General features: G+C 42.5%; 2 protein-coding genes across 2 annotated transcripts; one reads left to right on the top strand and one right to left on the bottom strand.

The window, feature by feature from the left end:
* Window positions 1-12251: 12251 nt before the first annotated feature.
* On the bottom strand, window positions 12252-13195 carry LOC128882757 (uncharacterized). Its single transcript, XM_054134484.1, is given in 2 exon segments — window positions 12252-12947; window positions 12949-13195. Coding segments are annotated over 2 exon segments (903 nt in total). The 5' UTR covers window positions 13156-13195.
* Window positions 13196-14649: 1454 nt separating this feature from the next.
* On the top strand, window positions 14650-15591 carry LOC128882758 (uncharacterized). The gene is made up of 2 exons (XM_054134485.1): window positions 14650-14912; window positions 14991-15591. Exons 1-2 carry the CDS (start codon window positions 14821-14823, stop codon window positions 15589-15591), a joined length of 693 nt encoding a protein of 230 aa, XP_053990460.1. The 5' UTR covers window positions 14650-14820.
* The last annotated feature ends 1263 nt before the right edge of the window (window positions 15592-16854 follow it).

The following is a 16854-nucleotide window of genomic DNA, read 5'->3' as shown; positions in this document are numbered from 1 at the left end:
TTCTGCATGCCGGCTCCGTTCGGCCCACTTAATACTCTTTCAAATCTACTCCGATTTGACAATGAAAGCGTGATTTAAAGTATCCGAATTTTTGGGGATCTGTTAATAAAGCATTCGCGCGTCCGAATCCACGAACGGCGTTGACGTGGGGTTACTCGTTCACCTGGTACACAGACCTAAACTCGCGGCTGGGTTTTCCAAAAAAAAAACATTTTCGTATTTTAATGCTATCCACACGGGGAAAAGACATCAAAACTGTGTCACTCCAATGCCTTGGACTGTATCACATGTGTTCCATGCAACGAAACATCGTTCCAACTCCTACACCTGTGGGTGGACCACCCTGGTCTGGGCCACCCTGTTCAGCTCCAGGGACAGTTTTTGAAACGAGCTTTAAATGACATTGATCCTTAACGTACCGAGAATAAACATGGTGAATTTCATCGCCCTTCGAGGTGTGGAAGTGCTCCCTTACGAAGGGTGTTGAAAAGTGGCGAACTGTTCCATCCCTCCAAGGGGTGCCTATGGGGCGCACGGGGTGGGCGTTGGCATTTCCTGGATCAGGAGATTTCAGGGAATGCAATGAGCCCAAATTCGGGACTGTAGTCCAAAAATTGTAGATTTTGGAGGGGGTGGGGTGTTGTGAGGGGTGGGTTTGCCTGAGAGGGATTTTGAGGGGTGCATTTTGTAGAGGGCATCGAGGAGAGTCGCCCCAAAGGTTTTTTTGATTTTTTCAACCCCTTCCGTCACCCCTGGCCTCTTCAGAAGTGGCCGTTTTTCGACGTGCCCCTCTTTACGGGGGTGAATTAACCCCTTCGTAGCAACCCTCGCCAATGGAAGTTTGCGCACATTTAGAGAACACTTCAAAACTACTCCTTGCGAAGTTTCCCCAAAATCGGTAGAAAACTCCCATAGATATGACGTTTTAAAAAAGTGTCCCTTTAATTTTGTCCGTCAGTGTATATACGTAATCACGAACTCATTCTTTCTTTTTGTTTTTATTAATCATTCTTAGTTTTGTGTATTAGTTTACATGAAAAACATAGTTAAAAAGAAATATACATATAAATATAAAGTTACAATTTTTTCCTAAAAATTTTTTTTTCCAAAAAAAATTATTAATTTTATAAAGTTTCTACGAAGGAGATGAAGGAAAATCAGACGTCTTTTTAAATGATGTAATTTTATTTCCAAAAAGAAATAGATACATTTTTTATTTCTGGTATTTCAGTCACCAGTTGTATAATTTAAATACAATTTGTAAAGCGCAATTCGTTACATGGTTTATGCATCGCATGGTATTAGTAATATCAAGAGTTTTCAAACACGCGATATCTTTGCATACTTTCGCATTTCTATCAAGTAGATTTTTCAACCAGTCACGTTCTTGGCTTCCCTTGACATATGCAATAGGCCATGCATCGTCATTGACTATTGCCGTTGTAATCAATCATTTCGCCATACTGTATGGAACGAAGCCATCTTCCCACGATAGTCCATGATGATTTGCCGTCACCCAAGAAGCACGAGATTTATCGGCTGCCGATAGTGAATTCCATGGATACGGGTTTTTGAAAATGTAATGGGTGAGAACGGTTCCTTTTCTCAACACCGCCACTCACTTTACGATAAACCTGGTTCTGTCGATGAACCCTTGTATGTCAACAAACGTTGGTACCATCGTGACGATATCTTTGAAACTACGACAAAATGCGAAGTGTCCATCTCTTACATATTACAAATATTGCTGATGCTGCAGTTCATGTGATTTTGCGCACAACGTTGGACAATGGACAGTATTCGATGACGCGATCATGCAGAATAAGGCAGTACGCGGTAGTACTTGCTGGCACGTTTTCTTTGCAATCAAATTCTATTCGCACACCTACGGTGGCGCTCTTGATTGATTCGTTCTGTCGCGAGCAATCGATGACTACAAACGGCCCATGCAACAAAAAGTTGTCCGTGTTGCAAAGCGTTTCGTCACAGTCGTAACCGTAATAAGCTTTACGAAAACGTGCATACATATCAAAAAGAATAGCATATCTGTTTCTATCAAAGTCAAGATTTAAGTCATCGTATGGATAAAAGTCAGAGTTTAGATAAAGTTTCACGTTGGTCAATTTACATGCATCGAAGTTGCTCGCATCTTCAGACATGATATTCTTTCGACCAGTCTGCAGTGCAAAAATGACGTATCGCGGTTGCTCCAGCTGAGTCGCAGTTTTAACAGCCCACGAATGTTTTGTCGTACTTTGCAACAAAGGGTACTCGTACAGGTCCCACGAACGAAAACTCATACTTAAGTATTGCCCGCTTTCTAAAATTCGCAACAACGATAGTTTATTCGTATCATTCAGTACGACGTGAGGCATTCGCCACTGTACCTTTAATAATTCGACAACCGGTTCCAGCGTGGAATCTCCAACGATGCAATTATTATCACTGCGCGCGCGTATGAGTTCGTGACGAACGTTGATTACTATATACCTGTAATCTTCGCAAAAACCCAACAGCATGTTGAGCGGTACACAAAAGTTAAAGTAACCTATCGGTATGTTTGACTGTGTGATCCATCCAGCATTCCGTAAAATTAGCGATTGTCAAATGTTAGGGACACAAAATTTTTGATGGTGCTTGTTATTCCAACGTTTCTATTGCGATCAATCTCAACACCATTGAGTTCATATCGAATTTCATCAAACATAAAGGCGACACAATTGTTTCCGAGGTGTACTTCCACCCCTTCCTTTGGTTTCTTTACTCTGAATCTTCCTTCAACGTATAGTATAACGTATAACGTTGTGTTCAAACGTTGTGTTGGCGTATGGGTTGTACACTAGCCGTCAAAAAAATGGGACACTATTATAAAACGTCATAACTCCGAGAGTCTTCAACCGATCTCCGGGAAACTTCGTGAGGTTTAGTTTTGAGTGTCCTCTGGGTGTGTGCAAAGTTGCATTGACGAGGGTTGATGATAAAGGGTTAATTCACCCCCACCCCCACCCCCCACCCCTCTTAAGGGGTTATGCAGAAAAACGGCACTTCAGAAGGGTCCAGGGGCGACGGAAGGTGGTGAAAAAATCAAAAAAACCTTTGAGGCGACTCTGTTTGATGCCCCCTACAAAATGCACCCCTTGAAATCGCTCTCGGACAAACTCACCCCGCACATCACCTCACCCCCTCTAAAATCCACAATTTTTGGTCGACAGTCTCGATTTTGGGCTCAATGCATTCTCTGGACTCCCCTGATCCAGAAAATGCTATCACCCATACCGTGCACCCCATAGGCACCCTTTGGGGGGGGGGGGTGGAACAGCTCGCAAATTTTCAACCCCCTTCGTAACGGAGCATTTCCACACATCGGAGGGCGATGAAATTCACCATGTTTGTTCCCGATACGTTAAGGATGAATGCCGAAATGGTCCCGTTTCGAAAACTGCCCCCGGAGCTGAAGGAAGGGGGGCAGAGGTAGGGGTGGTCCACCCCCAAGTGTAAGGGTTGGAACGTTGTTTCGTTGCGTGGATCACATGTCCAACAGTCCAAGGCATCGGTGCGACACAGTTTTCATGTCTTTTTCCCGCGTGAATGGCAATAAAATTCAAAAATGTCAATTTTTGTAAAAACTCGCTTCCAACTTCAGGCCCATCTGCAGGGTGAACCAGTAACCCCACGTTAAGATCCCTCAAAAATCAGATTTTTTTAATCACGCTTTTGTTGCCAAATCGGAGTAGATTTGAAAGAGTAGTAAGTGGGCCGGCATTCAGTCCCGTTTTTTTTTTACGGCTGGTGTATGTGTGAGTCTTAATCTTGGCGATGCTGTCGTCAAAGATCGATTCGCCTTCAATGTTTAAGCTATTAGCCATTTCGTACAACGAAACCCAACGATTTCAGAAATTCAACATTCCATGCAATCAGCTTCGCAGGTGTTTGAATTGTCTTCTCGCCCAATGGTTTTAAACAGCCAATATTCGATACAGTGAGTTTCGCAGGCGATCGAATTGTTTTCTCTTTGTTTTCACGTGTCGTCTGCCCCGCTTCGTTCAACACAAGCATCTCCCAATACGGCCGTTGTCTCCGTACATGCAGTCGAACGGTGATCTGCTCCCCTCGAAAATTTAACAATTGCCCGTCTTGATCCACGAGGCGAATCGTCAAATCCGAAATGCTTCGTGCTGTGATCGGAAGGTAAGTGATCTGTGTCGGTTTTTCCGATATCTTATATCCAGGTGGAACGGTAGGCGAAAACTCGTGTATCGTGTGCACGCTGTTGTTATTGCTGTAAGCACCAGCCGTCACGTTGCATTCAATGCGAATAATATTTACATTCATTATATTGATTGGCACATCCGATTCGTGCCATTTTCGCGGTTGCAGCAACCGATTCGTCGAAAACCCTAGCAACGAGCCAATAGTATTGGGTTTGGTAAAATTAATGCTCTAATCGAACTTGATTTCGCTCTTCATCGTATTGTTGTTAGCTCTAAGTATCAAGGGGTTCCCCTCATTACCCTGCGAAAGCGATCGTCGCAAATAGATGTGAATGTCATCCAGCTCGTAAGATCCTTCCGGAATAATGATTTCCTTATCATTGTTATCGTAGTAAAATTTATTATTCGACAAATTTACATTCGGTATCCTGTAATAAGTCTCAAAGTCCGTAAGATCGAGCTCGTAATCACCATCGCTCAGATCAATGGCCGGAAAATAGCTTAATGCGAGAATGCTACCCTGGTTGGTGAGCGTTAACGTCAGCGACATGTTCAAACGAATACTGGAGTTAAAGTGTGCAATGACTGGCCTTAAATTGATTGTCAACCGTCTGCAGAAACTGCAAACATAGCTGTCCGCAATTGCTCTGATTATAGCGCTGATAAGGCCTGTGATTATACTCGATTACGCTATTCTTGAAATACTGTATCAGTTCCCTCGGCGGTTGAAGATTGCCAAAACTATCGAAATATATGGTGCGAGTTCTCCGTTTTGCCTACGCAACCCAATGAGTACCAGGTCCCTCGAAAGTATCCAAATTTACGATTCCGCTTTCGTTCCTGTGTATCCCATCTGTTAGTAAAGTATTGCGCATAAAAATATCTCTCAAATATGGAATACGCATACGCTTTGCCAGATCCTCCTCGTCCGCGTTTGCACGGCACGAGATGTACTCCTCGACCTTCCATAGCACTGTTACATATGCACACCCGTTCTTTTCGAAGCTCGCGTTCATTTATTTTATCTACCCCTTGGAATGTGGAGTCTGGTCTTACCGAAGTGCACCCTGCAGCTGTACCATACTTTTCTCAGAATCATCTTTTAACTCGCGTTGCGTGGGTAACCCTTATCTAAACTTTCCCTAAAGCCACACAGATGTTCACCTCTGAGTAACGAAAATCTCAACCGCCAAATTTCCATATATGGGAATCACTGACGTATCCCCACCAATATCTAGGGGTATATAAACCCATGATTTTCGTTACTCGAGGTATTAGTACAAAAGAGTTACTTGGTAAAGTCACGTCGATCGTCTTCAGAGTTGCGCTTCAGTGAGATCCATATAGATCCGCGAGGACGGTACAAAATCTATTACGACATAGAAGCATTCTCGACCCCCGCATCGCCAGTGCGTTAACACCGTGCAACAATTAGGTAATTAAATTCATATACTAACCGCGACAACACGACACTGTACAATTGTATTATTAGAATTATTCAGTTTTTAATATATAATCATTTGTTAACCTTAAAAGGTCTGTTAAATCATTATTAAACCTTCACCATTGGAATAAGCAATCCTAACCAGTGTAACGACCCCACAACATAATAACTTTACCGCTCGAGTTATTATTTGTTTAGAATTAATAGTTGCGAGGCTTTATCCATGACGCGTATTATATTCCAACGATACGATTCAATCCTTACCTAACCTTCCCAACGGTTACCCTTTACCGGGAGATACCGATCCTACGGTTACCCTTAATCGGGAGATACCAATCTTTCCTTTCTTATTCTTTACCTAACCTTCCCAACGGTTACCCTTTACCGGGAGATACCAATTCCCAGTAGCTATCTGACTTCGCGTCAGAGTCGTCTGCGATTTCTACTCCATCCTCAATCTTTGGATCCATTGGAATAAACAGGACTAATCGTATCTTCTTCGATTCTTGAATTCAACCCACTCGCAGGGCTCACACGCGCGTCGCTATCACCCTGGCTCGTAACAGCACGATTATGCCGTTGCATTTCCTCCAGCTGTTTTCGCGCAGACTTGGCGTCATTCACGGCCTTAGCAACGCCAGCAGCACCACCGGTCAGCGCTGCTGTAGCTGATAACGCAGGTAGGAGAAACGAGAGGATACCGCCACGCTTTGCTATCGGTAGAGCTCGCTCCACCTTGTCCTTCTTACTACGACTCTTTTTCTTCTTGAGCCCCATTCCAAGCTTCGTCATAGCTTTCATCGCAGTCCAAACAGCTGCAGCAGTTGTCCTTTCACCGAATGTAGCGTCCTTTGCAGTTATACGCTGGCGTGCTCGATGAGGTAAAATTCGATTTGCCTCGTGACGATTGGTCAAATCTTTGTTTTGAGAGTACGCAATATCAAGTTCTCTGCAGACTGCATCTAACGGATTTATACCTCGATCGCCGCGTGCTAAACGTTTGTCTAGGCGTGTACCCGGTCCGCAAAATTGATACCCTGGTACGTGCAGCTCAAACGGTAATTTGTTTATTACAGTATTTAGAAGTCTAGCTCCTGTCCTACGCATAGGTAACAATCTTTTTTCATAGCCGTTGGTCCGTCTATGAGCGTACGTTGATCTGGACGATTGTAGTGCAAGAGACACCGACGATAAGACTAGACTTCAGGATCAGCTCTTATATGTTTCGGCAGTTTATCCCACGCGTAATGAATGTCGCTAGCGAACCGATTCAAGAGTACTATCCACTCCACAGTCAAGTCGAACAGTGTATCACCATCGATCAGTATGAAAGCCATTTCTACAGTGGCTAATACGTCTGGGTCACGCTAGTATAAATACCCCCCAACATCAACACATACCTTTTCTTTCATTTTTTACCACAGCTACGATGCGGTTCGTGCGTCAATCACCTGCGATTAGAGTGACTAATGTAGACAAAAAGGCACAGTCTGAGAAAGAGGTACGCAAACATGGAAATATGCTACCGACCTCTATACGTGGTATCATCTGCGGCCCATCGAATTGCGGCAAAACGAACGTGCTGATTAGTTTGTTAGAAAGTCCGCACGGTGTTCACTTCGAAAACGAGGATACGTGTACTCGAAATCGTTGCAACAACCGAAATATCGATATCTAGAAAATATATTCTCGTCCATAGACGAAATTAGTTATTATACATTTTCGAATAATAGCGACGTTGTTCCACCGAGCGAGGCACTTCCGAATTCGATTTTTATCTTTGACGACGTGGCATGCGATAAGCAAAACGCGGTAAGAGAATACTTTGCAATGGGTAGACACTCGGACGTTGACTGTTTCTATCTTTGTCAGACATATGCGAAGATACCGAAACATCTGATACGCGACAACGCGAACCTGCTGATCATGTTCAAACAAGATGGTACAAAGCTGAAGCATGTATACAACGATCATGTAAACACTGACATGTCTTTTGAGAATTTCTACAAATTGTGTACGGCTTGCTGGCAAGAAAAATATGGATTTGTAGTGATTGACAAAGACAGTGCTTTATGAATGGTCGCTATAGAAGAGGAATTAATGACTTTGCAATATCGTAACACGTCCAGTTATCTCCGATACGTTAAGAAAGCAGTGTTCCAACATGAGCAGTAACAGCGTTGAAGATCGTGAGAGGATAGCGAAACAGATTGCAACAACGAGCGATTTGATTCGCAGAAAGTATCGTGAATTGAAAACTGGTAAAATTGACGAAGAGATTGCTTTGGAAAAACACTTTAAACCTGTTACTGAACCATTGAAGACAATTGTCAGCAACACGTTAAGAAATTATGATCTACACAATAATACAGATATCGGAAGCGAACCATTATCCACTCCGAATATCAAGGAATCGGATAAAATACAATCAAATTTGTGGTTAAATTTCTCGAAACCGCCAAATATAAGAAAATCAAGATTAAGCAGTTTACCCGATATGAACCTGATAGCCTCTACACCGACCTCTACACCGATTAAGACAGTACCAACAACAACAACAAAACGCTTAGCAAACGAAGATGTTTTTGAAAGTCCAAACAGCTATTCCTCGACATCTGTTCGAAGCCAATTGCAAACGCCGGAAGGCGAAGAAACGGTACGTAATCATCTAGGTCCACTGAGTCAAAAATACATCGCATCTGTATTACGCGGCGACGTAGACGTTGGTATGGATTACGTGTACGGTGTTTATCTCACCAATAATAGACTGATGCTCGGTAACAAACATGTTGACGTGGACAATGCGGATAACATAATTATCGATGGCATACGATATTCGGGGACACCCGGCCTTTATGAACTGATATTCAAGAAAACTCCAGATAACGACACTTACACTGAGGCTGATGAACGCAAATACAGGGACATACTGCTGACAACGAGTGCGCATAAGCACAAGCACAATTCGTATGGTCAAACATTAGGCAACAGAGGATACAAGTATAACCATATAATCAAACCTTTATTGCAAGATAAAAAAGTTGGAAAAGGCATACCGTGTTCCATGAGATTAACCAAAAACAACATTGATTACGTTCACTGGAACGATCCCAACGAACTCGTAGATCGGCTTCGATTGCTCGAGGCTTCGCGTCAAGCCGGTCACAATGCTCACGACAATGAGATGCTATCGATTATCGAGGAACTTCGCGAGGCAGAATTCATTATAAATTAAGCTGCACCTTGGCGATACAGTCAATCGTCATTAAAATGTCCATCAAGAAGTTTGGGTCATCGATTGGAAGAATGGAATCATACTACTATCACTGGAATGGAGTAGTCAGAAATTATGTACGCAACAACGCTCTTTGTGTCGTTGGCACTAATTATGATGTAAAGTCGCGCAGGATTCGACGGGTAGCACCGCCTGTAGAGGATGGCGATGCTATCAACAAGCTGTACTTGCACGAGAACATGGCAGTTATAAAAAGTCGACAAGACGTATTCGACAAAAAGATGATTATGTTTCAAAATTTCGTTCAGAGCTTGAAAGATGAGCTGAATAAATTAGAGAGGGATATTATCGAATTCCGAAATCTAATGCAGACGCATCAATAGCTGGACATTGAGACTATTTACCGACCGACAGACCGGTCAACCGACTGACATACCGATCAACAGACCGGTCAACCGACCGACAGACCGATCAACCAACCAACCGTTGCGTTGACCACCGATTTGATGTTTGATAAGACGTGTACGTCAAGTCTTTGCGTCAGTGTCGAGTCATACATGGCTGCAAAGAAAACTCCCAGTACTGAGAAACGGCGTCTCGTGGAAGAATTGCATGCTCCGGCGAGAAGAAATTTTCCCCGTAGACGCGTCATAGTACATGGGTACGACGACTTATGGCAAGCGGACGTGGTCGAGATGCGACCTTACGCGCGGTATAACAGAGGCTTCCATTACATACTCACTGTTATCGATGTGCTGAGTAAGCATCCATGGGCCATACCCCTCATATCCAAAAGTGGAAATGAAGTTTCTACAGCGATCGGAAAGATAATCCGAAACAGTGGAAGGTATCCGAAATATTTGCAAACCGACAAAGAAAAGGAATTTTACAACGCAAATGTGCAAAAACTTTTATCAAAATACAACATAAATCATCATTCAACGTATTCAGTGATGAAAGCGTCAGTCGTCGAGCGGTTCAATCGTACGCTCAAAAACGACATGTGGAAACTGTTCACGCTTAATGGAAGTTATAAATGGATCGACTCGCTGCAGCAACTCGTATCAAATTACAACGCGCGTAAGCATCGAACTATCGGCATGCGACCAATTGACGTTACACCAACAAACGCCTCGAAGCTCCTAACAACGGTATATAATCACGTAAAGATTGCCGCTTCCGCACGATTCAGAGTGGGAGATGCGGTACGAGTGAGCAAATTCAAAACAATTCTTGAAAAATGTTACACACCTAATTGGGGTACTGAAATATTTATGATCGCCGAGGTTCAGAAAACTAATCCCGCAACGTATCTGCTGAAAGATGTTTATGGAAAACCAATTGCTGGAGGATTCTACAAACACGAGTTGCAACGCGTTGCCGACGCTGACGTGTACCTTGTGGAAAAAGTGTTACGTCGGAGAGGGAATAAGGTATACGTGAAATGATTAGGATTGAATAGTGCACACAATTCATGGATAAATAAAGATAATGTATTGTAAAAAATTAACATTTTTTTAGTTAAATATTCAGTTTTATAAATATACTAGTATTATTAGTTACATTACAATGCTTCTTTTTATTTACAACTAAATATATATGTACATCTATTAAAATCGAGGTAAAAATGATTTACAAAATATATATACTGACAGCGGTACGGACAGCGGTATTTTATAATGACCCCACGGCAATGTATCCGTTGAGTCGGGTACGATATACCGCTTATCGTCGTTCGGACTCAGAGCGATTTTTGATTCCGCCATTGTGTATACTTTGTGTAATTTTGATCTTATACGTGTCTGATTACGAATCATTTCAATTTCGTTTCGTAGGCACTGCGTGTAGTCGTTGAAAGTTATCATCCTGGAAACAACGTTACTTTTTACACCTTTCGCCTTTTTTGTATCTTTTTTACCATCTACACGCAGTGCATACATTTTCGCTTTGAGTTCAACAAATTCTGTCATTATTGCCCCATTGTTTTCGTCTTTCATCAAACCGGGGACTTTTTTGTTTACAAGCGGTATATCGTAAACGTTCCCTACCGGATAATCACTGGTATCAAATCGATTAATATCGCGTTTTATAGTATCATAAATATTCTCGCACTCGATGTGTTAAATTACACTATCCGTATCGGTGTACATATAACTTTACATTTATCGCCATGTGTGGGTAACATGTAATCGTGATGGAATTCATACAAACAAACCTTAGATATATCTGGTATACACATACCCACATAGATTGGTTCGTTGAACTTCACCCCAAGCTTTCGCAGTTCGAGGGCAACTAAGTTTTCTGAAAACACGCTACGGCTGTGGAAATTTGGTTTTGCGATCATTACCTCCGCACCATATGTCCCTTCCCATTTTGTTACTAATTTTACATCGACGTGATTGCGTACATTCTCCTTAGTTTTGCCAAATACCGCATTGTTCATCAATTTATACAAATTCTTTTCAAAATCGTTTGTAGCGAGAGTTCTAAACTTTGTATTTAATTCGATGTAATCGCGGAGCCAGCGTGATTGTGCAAATTGGAGGATGCGGTGTATCTTTGTAATACGAATACCATGTCGCGTGCATTGCTGCACGTTACGATAGTGAATAATGTAGCGCTGCTTATCGTATAGAGTTGCGAGCAGCTTGTCCTCTCTTTTGCCAGGTGGTTTGGCACGTGTGGGATAGAACGGCAGGTCCGCATGAATGTCGTGCAAACGTTGCGGATATTCTAGATCAACCTCTAGAATATAACCCGTGGGCGAATCGGCAGCAATCGAAGATATGTCAAAGTTTGCGACGTTGTCGACCCATCGAAATTCTGCATATGGCAATGGTTGACACATTGCCCACCCATACAGATTATTCACATCAAAGTACATCAAATACGACGATGCTTTCGATGGATCGTACGACTGCATGTACTTATTATTGGCTTTCGCGTATCTATCTGAAAATTGACTTAATCCGCCGCGTATACCACGTTCAATAAACAGGAGCATGTCGATATCTGTTAGTAATTCGAAATTAACTTTTGTATGCTTCAGCATGGCATCCCACGTAAAACCGGGCAGAGTGTAATAATACGCGGGATCGAGTCCGTAATTCGTGATACAGCTTTCACGAAAATTTTCAAAAATATCCGCCAACAGCAAGACATCTGTTTTCAAATACAAATCGCTATACTCGCTCAGCGTTTGATTGGAAAACCGTATCCATATGTTCTTGGCGTGCGCGTACTCGCTCTCCGATACTGTATCGCCCGTCAAGGAACTGTAACATGATTCGCGCGGTGGCAAACATGATTGTTCCAACTTTTCGGCACAGTCAATGTACTCGTACGGAAAAACACCCTTTCACGTCAATAATTCGAAATCTTCGGTAGACAAATTTTGAAACTCGGTTCGTAAAATTCTTAATTTGCTTTTATCTAAGAAAGACGCTAATTTATCGAGACTGGTACTCAAGAATTTGTATGAATTGATGAATCTCAATTTTATACAATTTCGCAACGGTTCATTTGGATCTTTGACACTTTTTGTGAACGAGATGTACTTTTCTTTTGTTATCGGCAATACACTGACGGCACCCTCGAAAGCTATAGCTATTTCTTCGATAATAAAATGCGAATCGTAACCGGACAAATTATGAAAAACTATGGGAATGCAAAAAGAGTTTTTATAATTTAGATTACAATTGGACTGCGCGGGACCTCTGTACCGACCGGTTAGATGGCAATGATCGCGAACCCTCGTATCGTTTTCTCCAAACGGTTTTTCGCATATGTGACAATGCGTCGCGTTGCGAAATGCCTCCTGCTGTTCGCTCGTTAAATCATCCATTTGTATGTTATTTGATAAAATTGATTTAACAAAATGTGCCAAATTCTTTCATTCTTCGACGAACCAGGAAACACAATTCGCATCACGACGACATTGCTACACCGACAAGGACGAATCGTACGCACATTGAACATAATATGCAATACTAAATACTTTATGATGGTGGTATGTGGATCTTGGTGCTTCTCGATCAGTTTTCTTCAGAAAACCTGCACTCGAGGTCGGCGTACACCACAAATGGAAGTCGCTCCTTCCGGATGTAGTTGTCGAAGCTGAGCCACTTGCTTTCATCATCTGGTAATACGATTGCGCATTCGTTCATCTTCTCGCAATCTACGGTGTGAGCTTCCAGCTTCTTACTCGAACTAAAGTAGTGCAAGCATCTGCAATAAAAAGACATAAATTTTGTTTCAAACATAACATATTTAAAAAAGAAAAAAGAATTATTATATACATACCTATCGCAAATTATTATTATGTTATTATTATTATAAATTATTTTTTACATACCTATTTTCTGCGTTTATGTTTACTCAATTGTGAGCTCACGAGGCGGGACAAGTTTTTGATCCACGCGAAATGTCCCACGCCGTTTGCTCCTTCTAAATACAGCAAATTGACAAGTCTCTCCATCTTCCGTGTGGCGAGCCGTATCGGTAGAACCTTCTTTTCTTCAGTGGTGTAGACGTTGATGGAGATGCTGTTGGCGTGTTCAAACTTTTTAATTTCGTTCAATGTCATTGGAAATTCGATATCCTGGATATTCAATACCGTTGAATAATGAGGATATACCGATGCCCGACATGCGTTCCTTTCGGCTGGATGCAAAGCGGCCACTACTGACCACCGAAACATGCATTGTCGTTCGAGCATACGTTGATTACAGCTCTCTTTAGTTGTATTTCTCGCGGTAATTGTATGGTACATCCAGCATGCAGCGGCATATATTTATTCATGTTAAAAATTAAATTGAGTATACGCGATAGCGCCCATCCGCTATCCCGTTCTTGAAATTCTTCCAGCGATGCTAGGGTGGGTTCGACGACGCGTTGCTCGTACCACTCTTCGAGGTTGATCTCGCCAAAGATTTCACAATTCTTCGTGCTGATAGTCTTGTTCGAGCGTTTATCACCCGCTACAAACTCTCCATTAAACGCGGTATTCACTTTTAGTGTCTTATGTTTCACCAATACACCCCGTATATGCTCGAGCACAACGTCTCTCGCATCCTGAAGAAAGTTACGCGGTTCGATGTAGTGCGAATTTAAAACAGCGCTGGTTAATACGCAGCTCTCGAACGCAGTGTCTATTTCACGCCACAAGAGTCCAGTGCTTGAATGGCCGGCACCTTCGTACACGCAACGTCTGCGCAACGAATACTTTAGACTATAAAAGACGCGCGATACAAGCGATCAACGATTGTTGAACGCCGATCGATAATCGAGGGCGTTTTGCTCGACTACGTTCTTCCAACGACTCGAGGCACTCGTTGCATTGTTCTTCCCATGCGAGGTATTCTTCTTGCGAAGTCAATCGATCGGCCTGGTCCCACAATCGACTTTCCATTTCCAAGAGTTCTTCCATGGTTGCACTCACTTCTTCGCGGGGGGGGGGCGCCGGGCGTTACAGAACGGTTTGAATGCAGTTCAATCTGCAGCACAATTTTTATAGTCTAGGTCACGTGATTTTGTCACATGATATGTCCCTACTATGATGTCACTGCCTGCTGATTTTCGTAATCCCCTCATATTCCGTATCGCTGTTTTCGTATGTTTTCCTCAGAACGTATATACATTTTTGGGAATCACACCACTGACGTATCAATTCATTAGAATGACTCCGCGATGATGAGGGTCTTATTATGTATAAAAAAAATTAGATCACGCGCTACGCAAAGGTGTGTATGCTAAAAATAAATGTGGATAAGAATGTGAAATGTGTGTAGGAGGGGAGATTTGCTGTTTCAGCATTTTTTTTGTCCATCTGACAAAGAGTGGGGGCGTGTTATATAAAAATGTCTAAACGCATTTTTTAAATCATTGTTCGCAACATCGTTCTATCGCCTCGTATTGAAACATCAGCGATGTGGTCCAATGCTGAAATCGGTCGAGCAACGCGAGAGAATCTTCCGAACAAGGAGTTCAACCAACCATTAACAAAGAAATCGCGCACACAGTAAGTTCTTTGACAATATATTGCAAAATATGCAGTCAAAATTCAATATCCTATATAATTTTTTGTTTCTCTTGTCAGTGATAGCGATAATGTTCATTCGGAATGTAGAGTAACACGCGTGGTGCATATACTGGGGAGGAAATATCCCCTGACGGATACATTCTACAAGTATCTCGACATCGAGGTTCGAATCGGTGGTTCCTGTGATGTAGAGCTGGCTATAGGAGACTCTCGTGGAAACGAAATTAAATTTTCTATGGATACGTGGAAAGATCTACTACGAAAGAGGCATAACATTCTGCAGATTTTTGCTGATACATCGGAAACCTCGAGCGAGCCGATAAGCATTAATGATGTAACAGTTAAATTCCGACAACTAAACGACGTAAAACTCGCAAGACTCTCAAATTCTACCGTCTCTATGTTCATGAGTGAAAAAACCGTACAAAAGTTGTTCGGTTTCGAATATTGTATCGATCACATGTACAGTTGGCTGTCTGAAATCTTGTACCTGGTAGAATCTAAGTACAACAGGTTTATAGAAATAATACAAAATGCTGAAATTAAGGATTATGCAAAGGCGATTGTTGAATCTGAAAATTTTGAGCGTCATTCATTGATTGACTCTGAATTGTTAGCATTAGGTTTAGATGTAATGTTGGAATACAGTTATCAATAAAACAAATAGCTTGGATATATGTGTCTTTCTTTCTAGCGCATTTCCTCCCATCTCATATTCTCATCCGGTGGAATGTTTCCTTCGCACGTTCTCCAGTATTCTCATCATCAAAAGAATGATGTCCCCTCTACCGTTTCTATAATATCTAGTCCTTGAAAAATTGTATCGCGCAAATAAAAGATTTGCTGCCGGACTGTAATTTGCACACTTTGCGTTTTTGGATCTTCTGCTCGAGGCCATCATCGCCAACGAATGATGTCACCTCTTCCGTTTCTTTAATATCTAGTTCTCGAGCAATTGTATCGCGCAAATAAAAGATTTGCTGCCAGATTGTAATTTGCAAACTTTGCGTTGGGCCATCCCCGTTCAACTCCAGGGGCAGCTTTCGAAACGAGATCTTTTCAGCATTGATCCGTAGCATACCGACAACAAACATGGTGAATTTCATCACCCACCGATGTGTGGAAGTGCCCCTTTACGAAGGGGGTCGAAAAGTGGTGAGCTACTCCAACCCCCCCCCCCCCCAACCCCAAGGGTGCCGATGAGACGTACGGCGTGAGTGTTGGCGTTTCCTACGTCAGGTGATTCCAGGGAACGCATTGAACCCAAATTCGGAACTGTCGTCCAAAAATTGTGGATTTTAGGGGGGGGGTGGGGGTTGTGAGGTGTGGGTTTGTCCGAGAGGAATTTCAGTGGTGCATTCTGTCGAGGGCATCAAGGAGAGTCGCCCTAGAGGTTTTTTTGATTTTTATCAACCCTTTCCGTCACCCTTGACTCCTTCAGAAGTTCCGTTTTCCTGTACATCTGCTTTACAGGGGTGAATTAACCCGTTCGCATCAACCCTCGCCAATGCAACTTTACACACACCCAGAGGACACTTCAAATCTACTCCTGACGAAGTTTCACGAAAATCGGTTGAAAACTCCCATATTTATGACGTTTTGAAGAAGTGTCCCCAGTTTTCTGATGGCGAGTGTAGAATTCATCGTGGATGAGCGAAATAAGTACATGTGTGGCATGGCTGGAAGCGAGTACGTCTTGTTTCACGACAACACGCTGAAATTTGAGACCGACTACAAGTATGTTTTGGTTTCCCGTAAAACGGAAGTCATGATAAACCAGCAGGTTCTTAATGTTTGTAAGAGTGTTGACGTTTTAAGACAGTTCCCGCCGAAAATCACATGGATGAATGGTATTCCTGGCCGTAGTAACACAACATATACAGGGTGTCCCAAAACTCGGGGAGGAGCCGGAAATGGGGGG

The sequence above is a fragment of the Hylaeus volcanicus genome, unplaced genomic scaffold (genome assembly GCF_026283585.1).
Source record: "Hylaeus volcanicus isolate JK05 unplaced genomic scaffold, UHH_iyHylVolc1.0_haploid 12175, whole genome shotgun sequence".
Lineage (NCBI taxonomy): Eukaryota > Metazoa > Arthropoda > Insecta > Hymenoptera > Colletidae > Hylaeus > Hylaeus volcanicus.
Note: the sequence above shows the minus strand (reverse complement) of the source record. Positions and strands in the feature narration are given on the sequence as shown.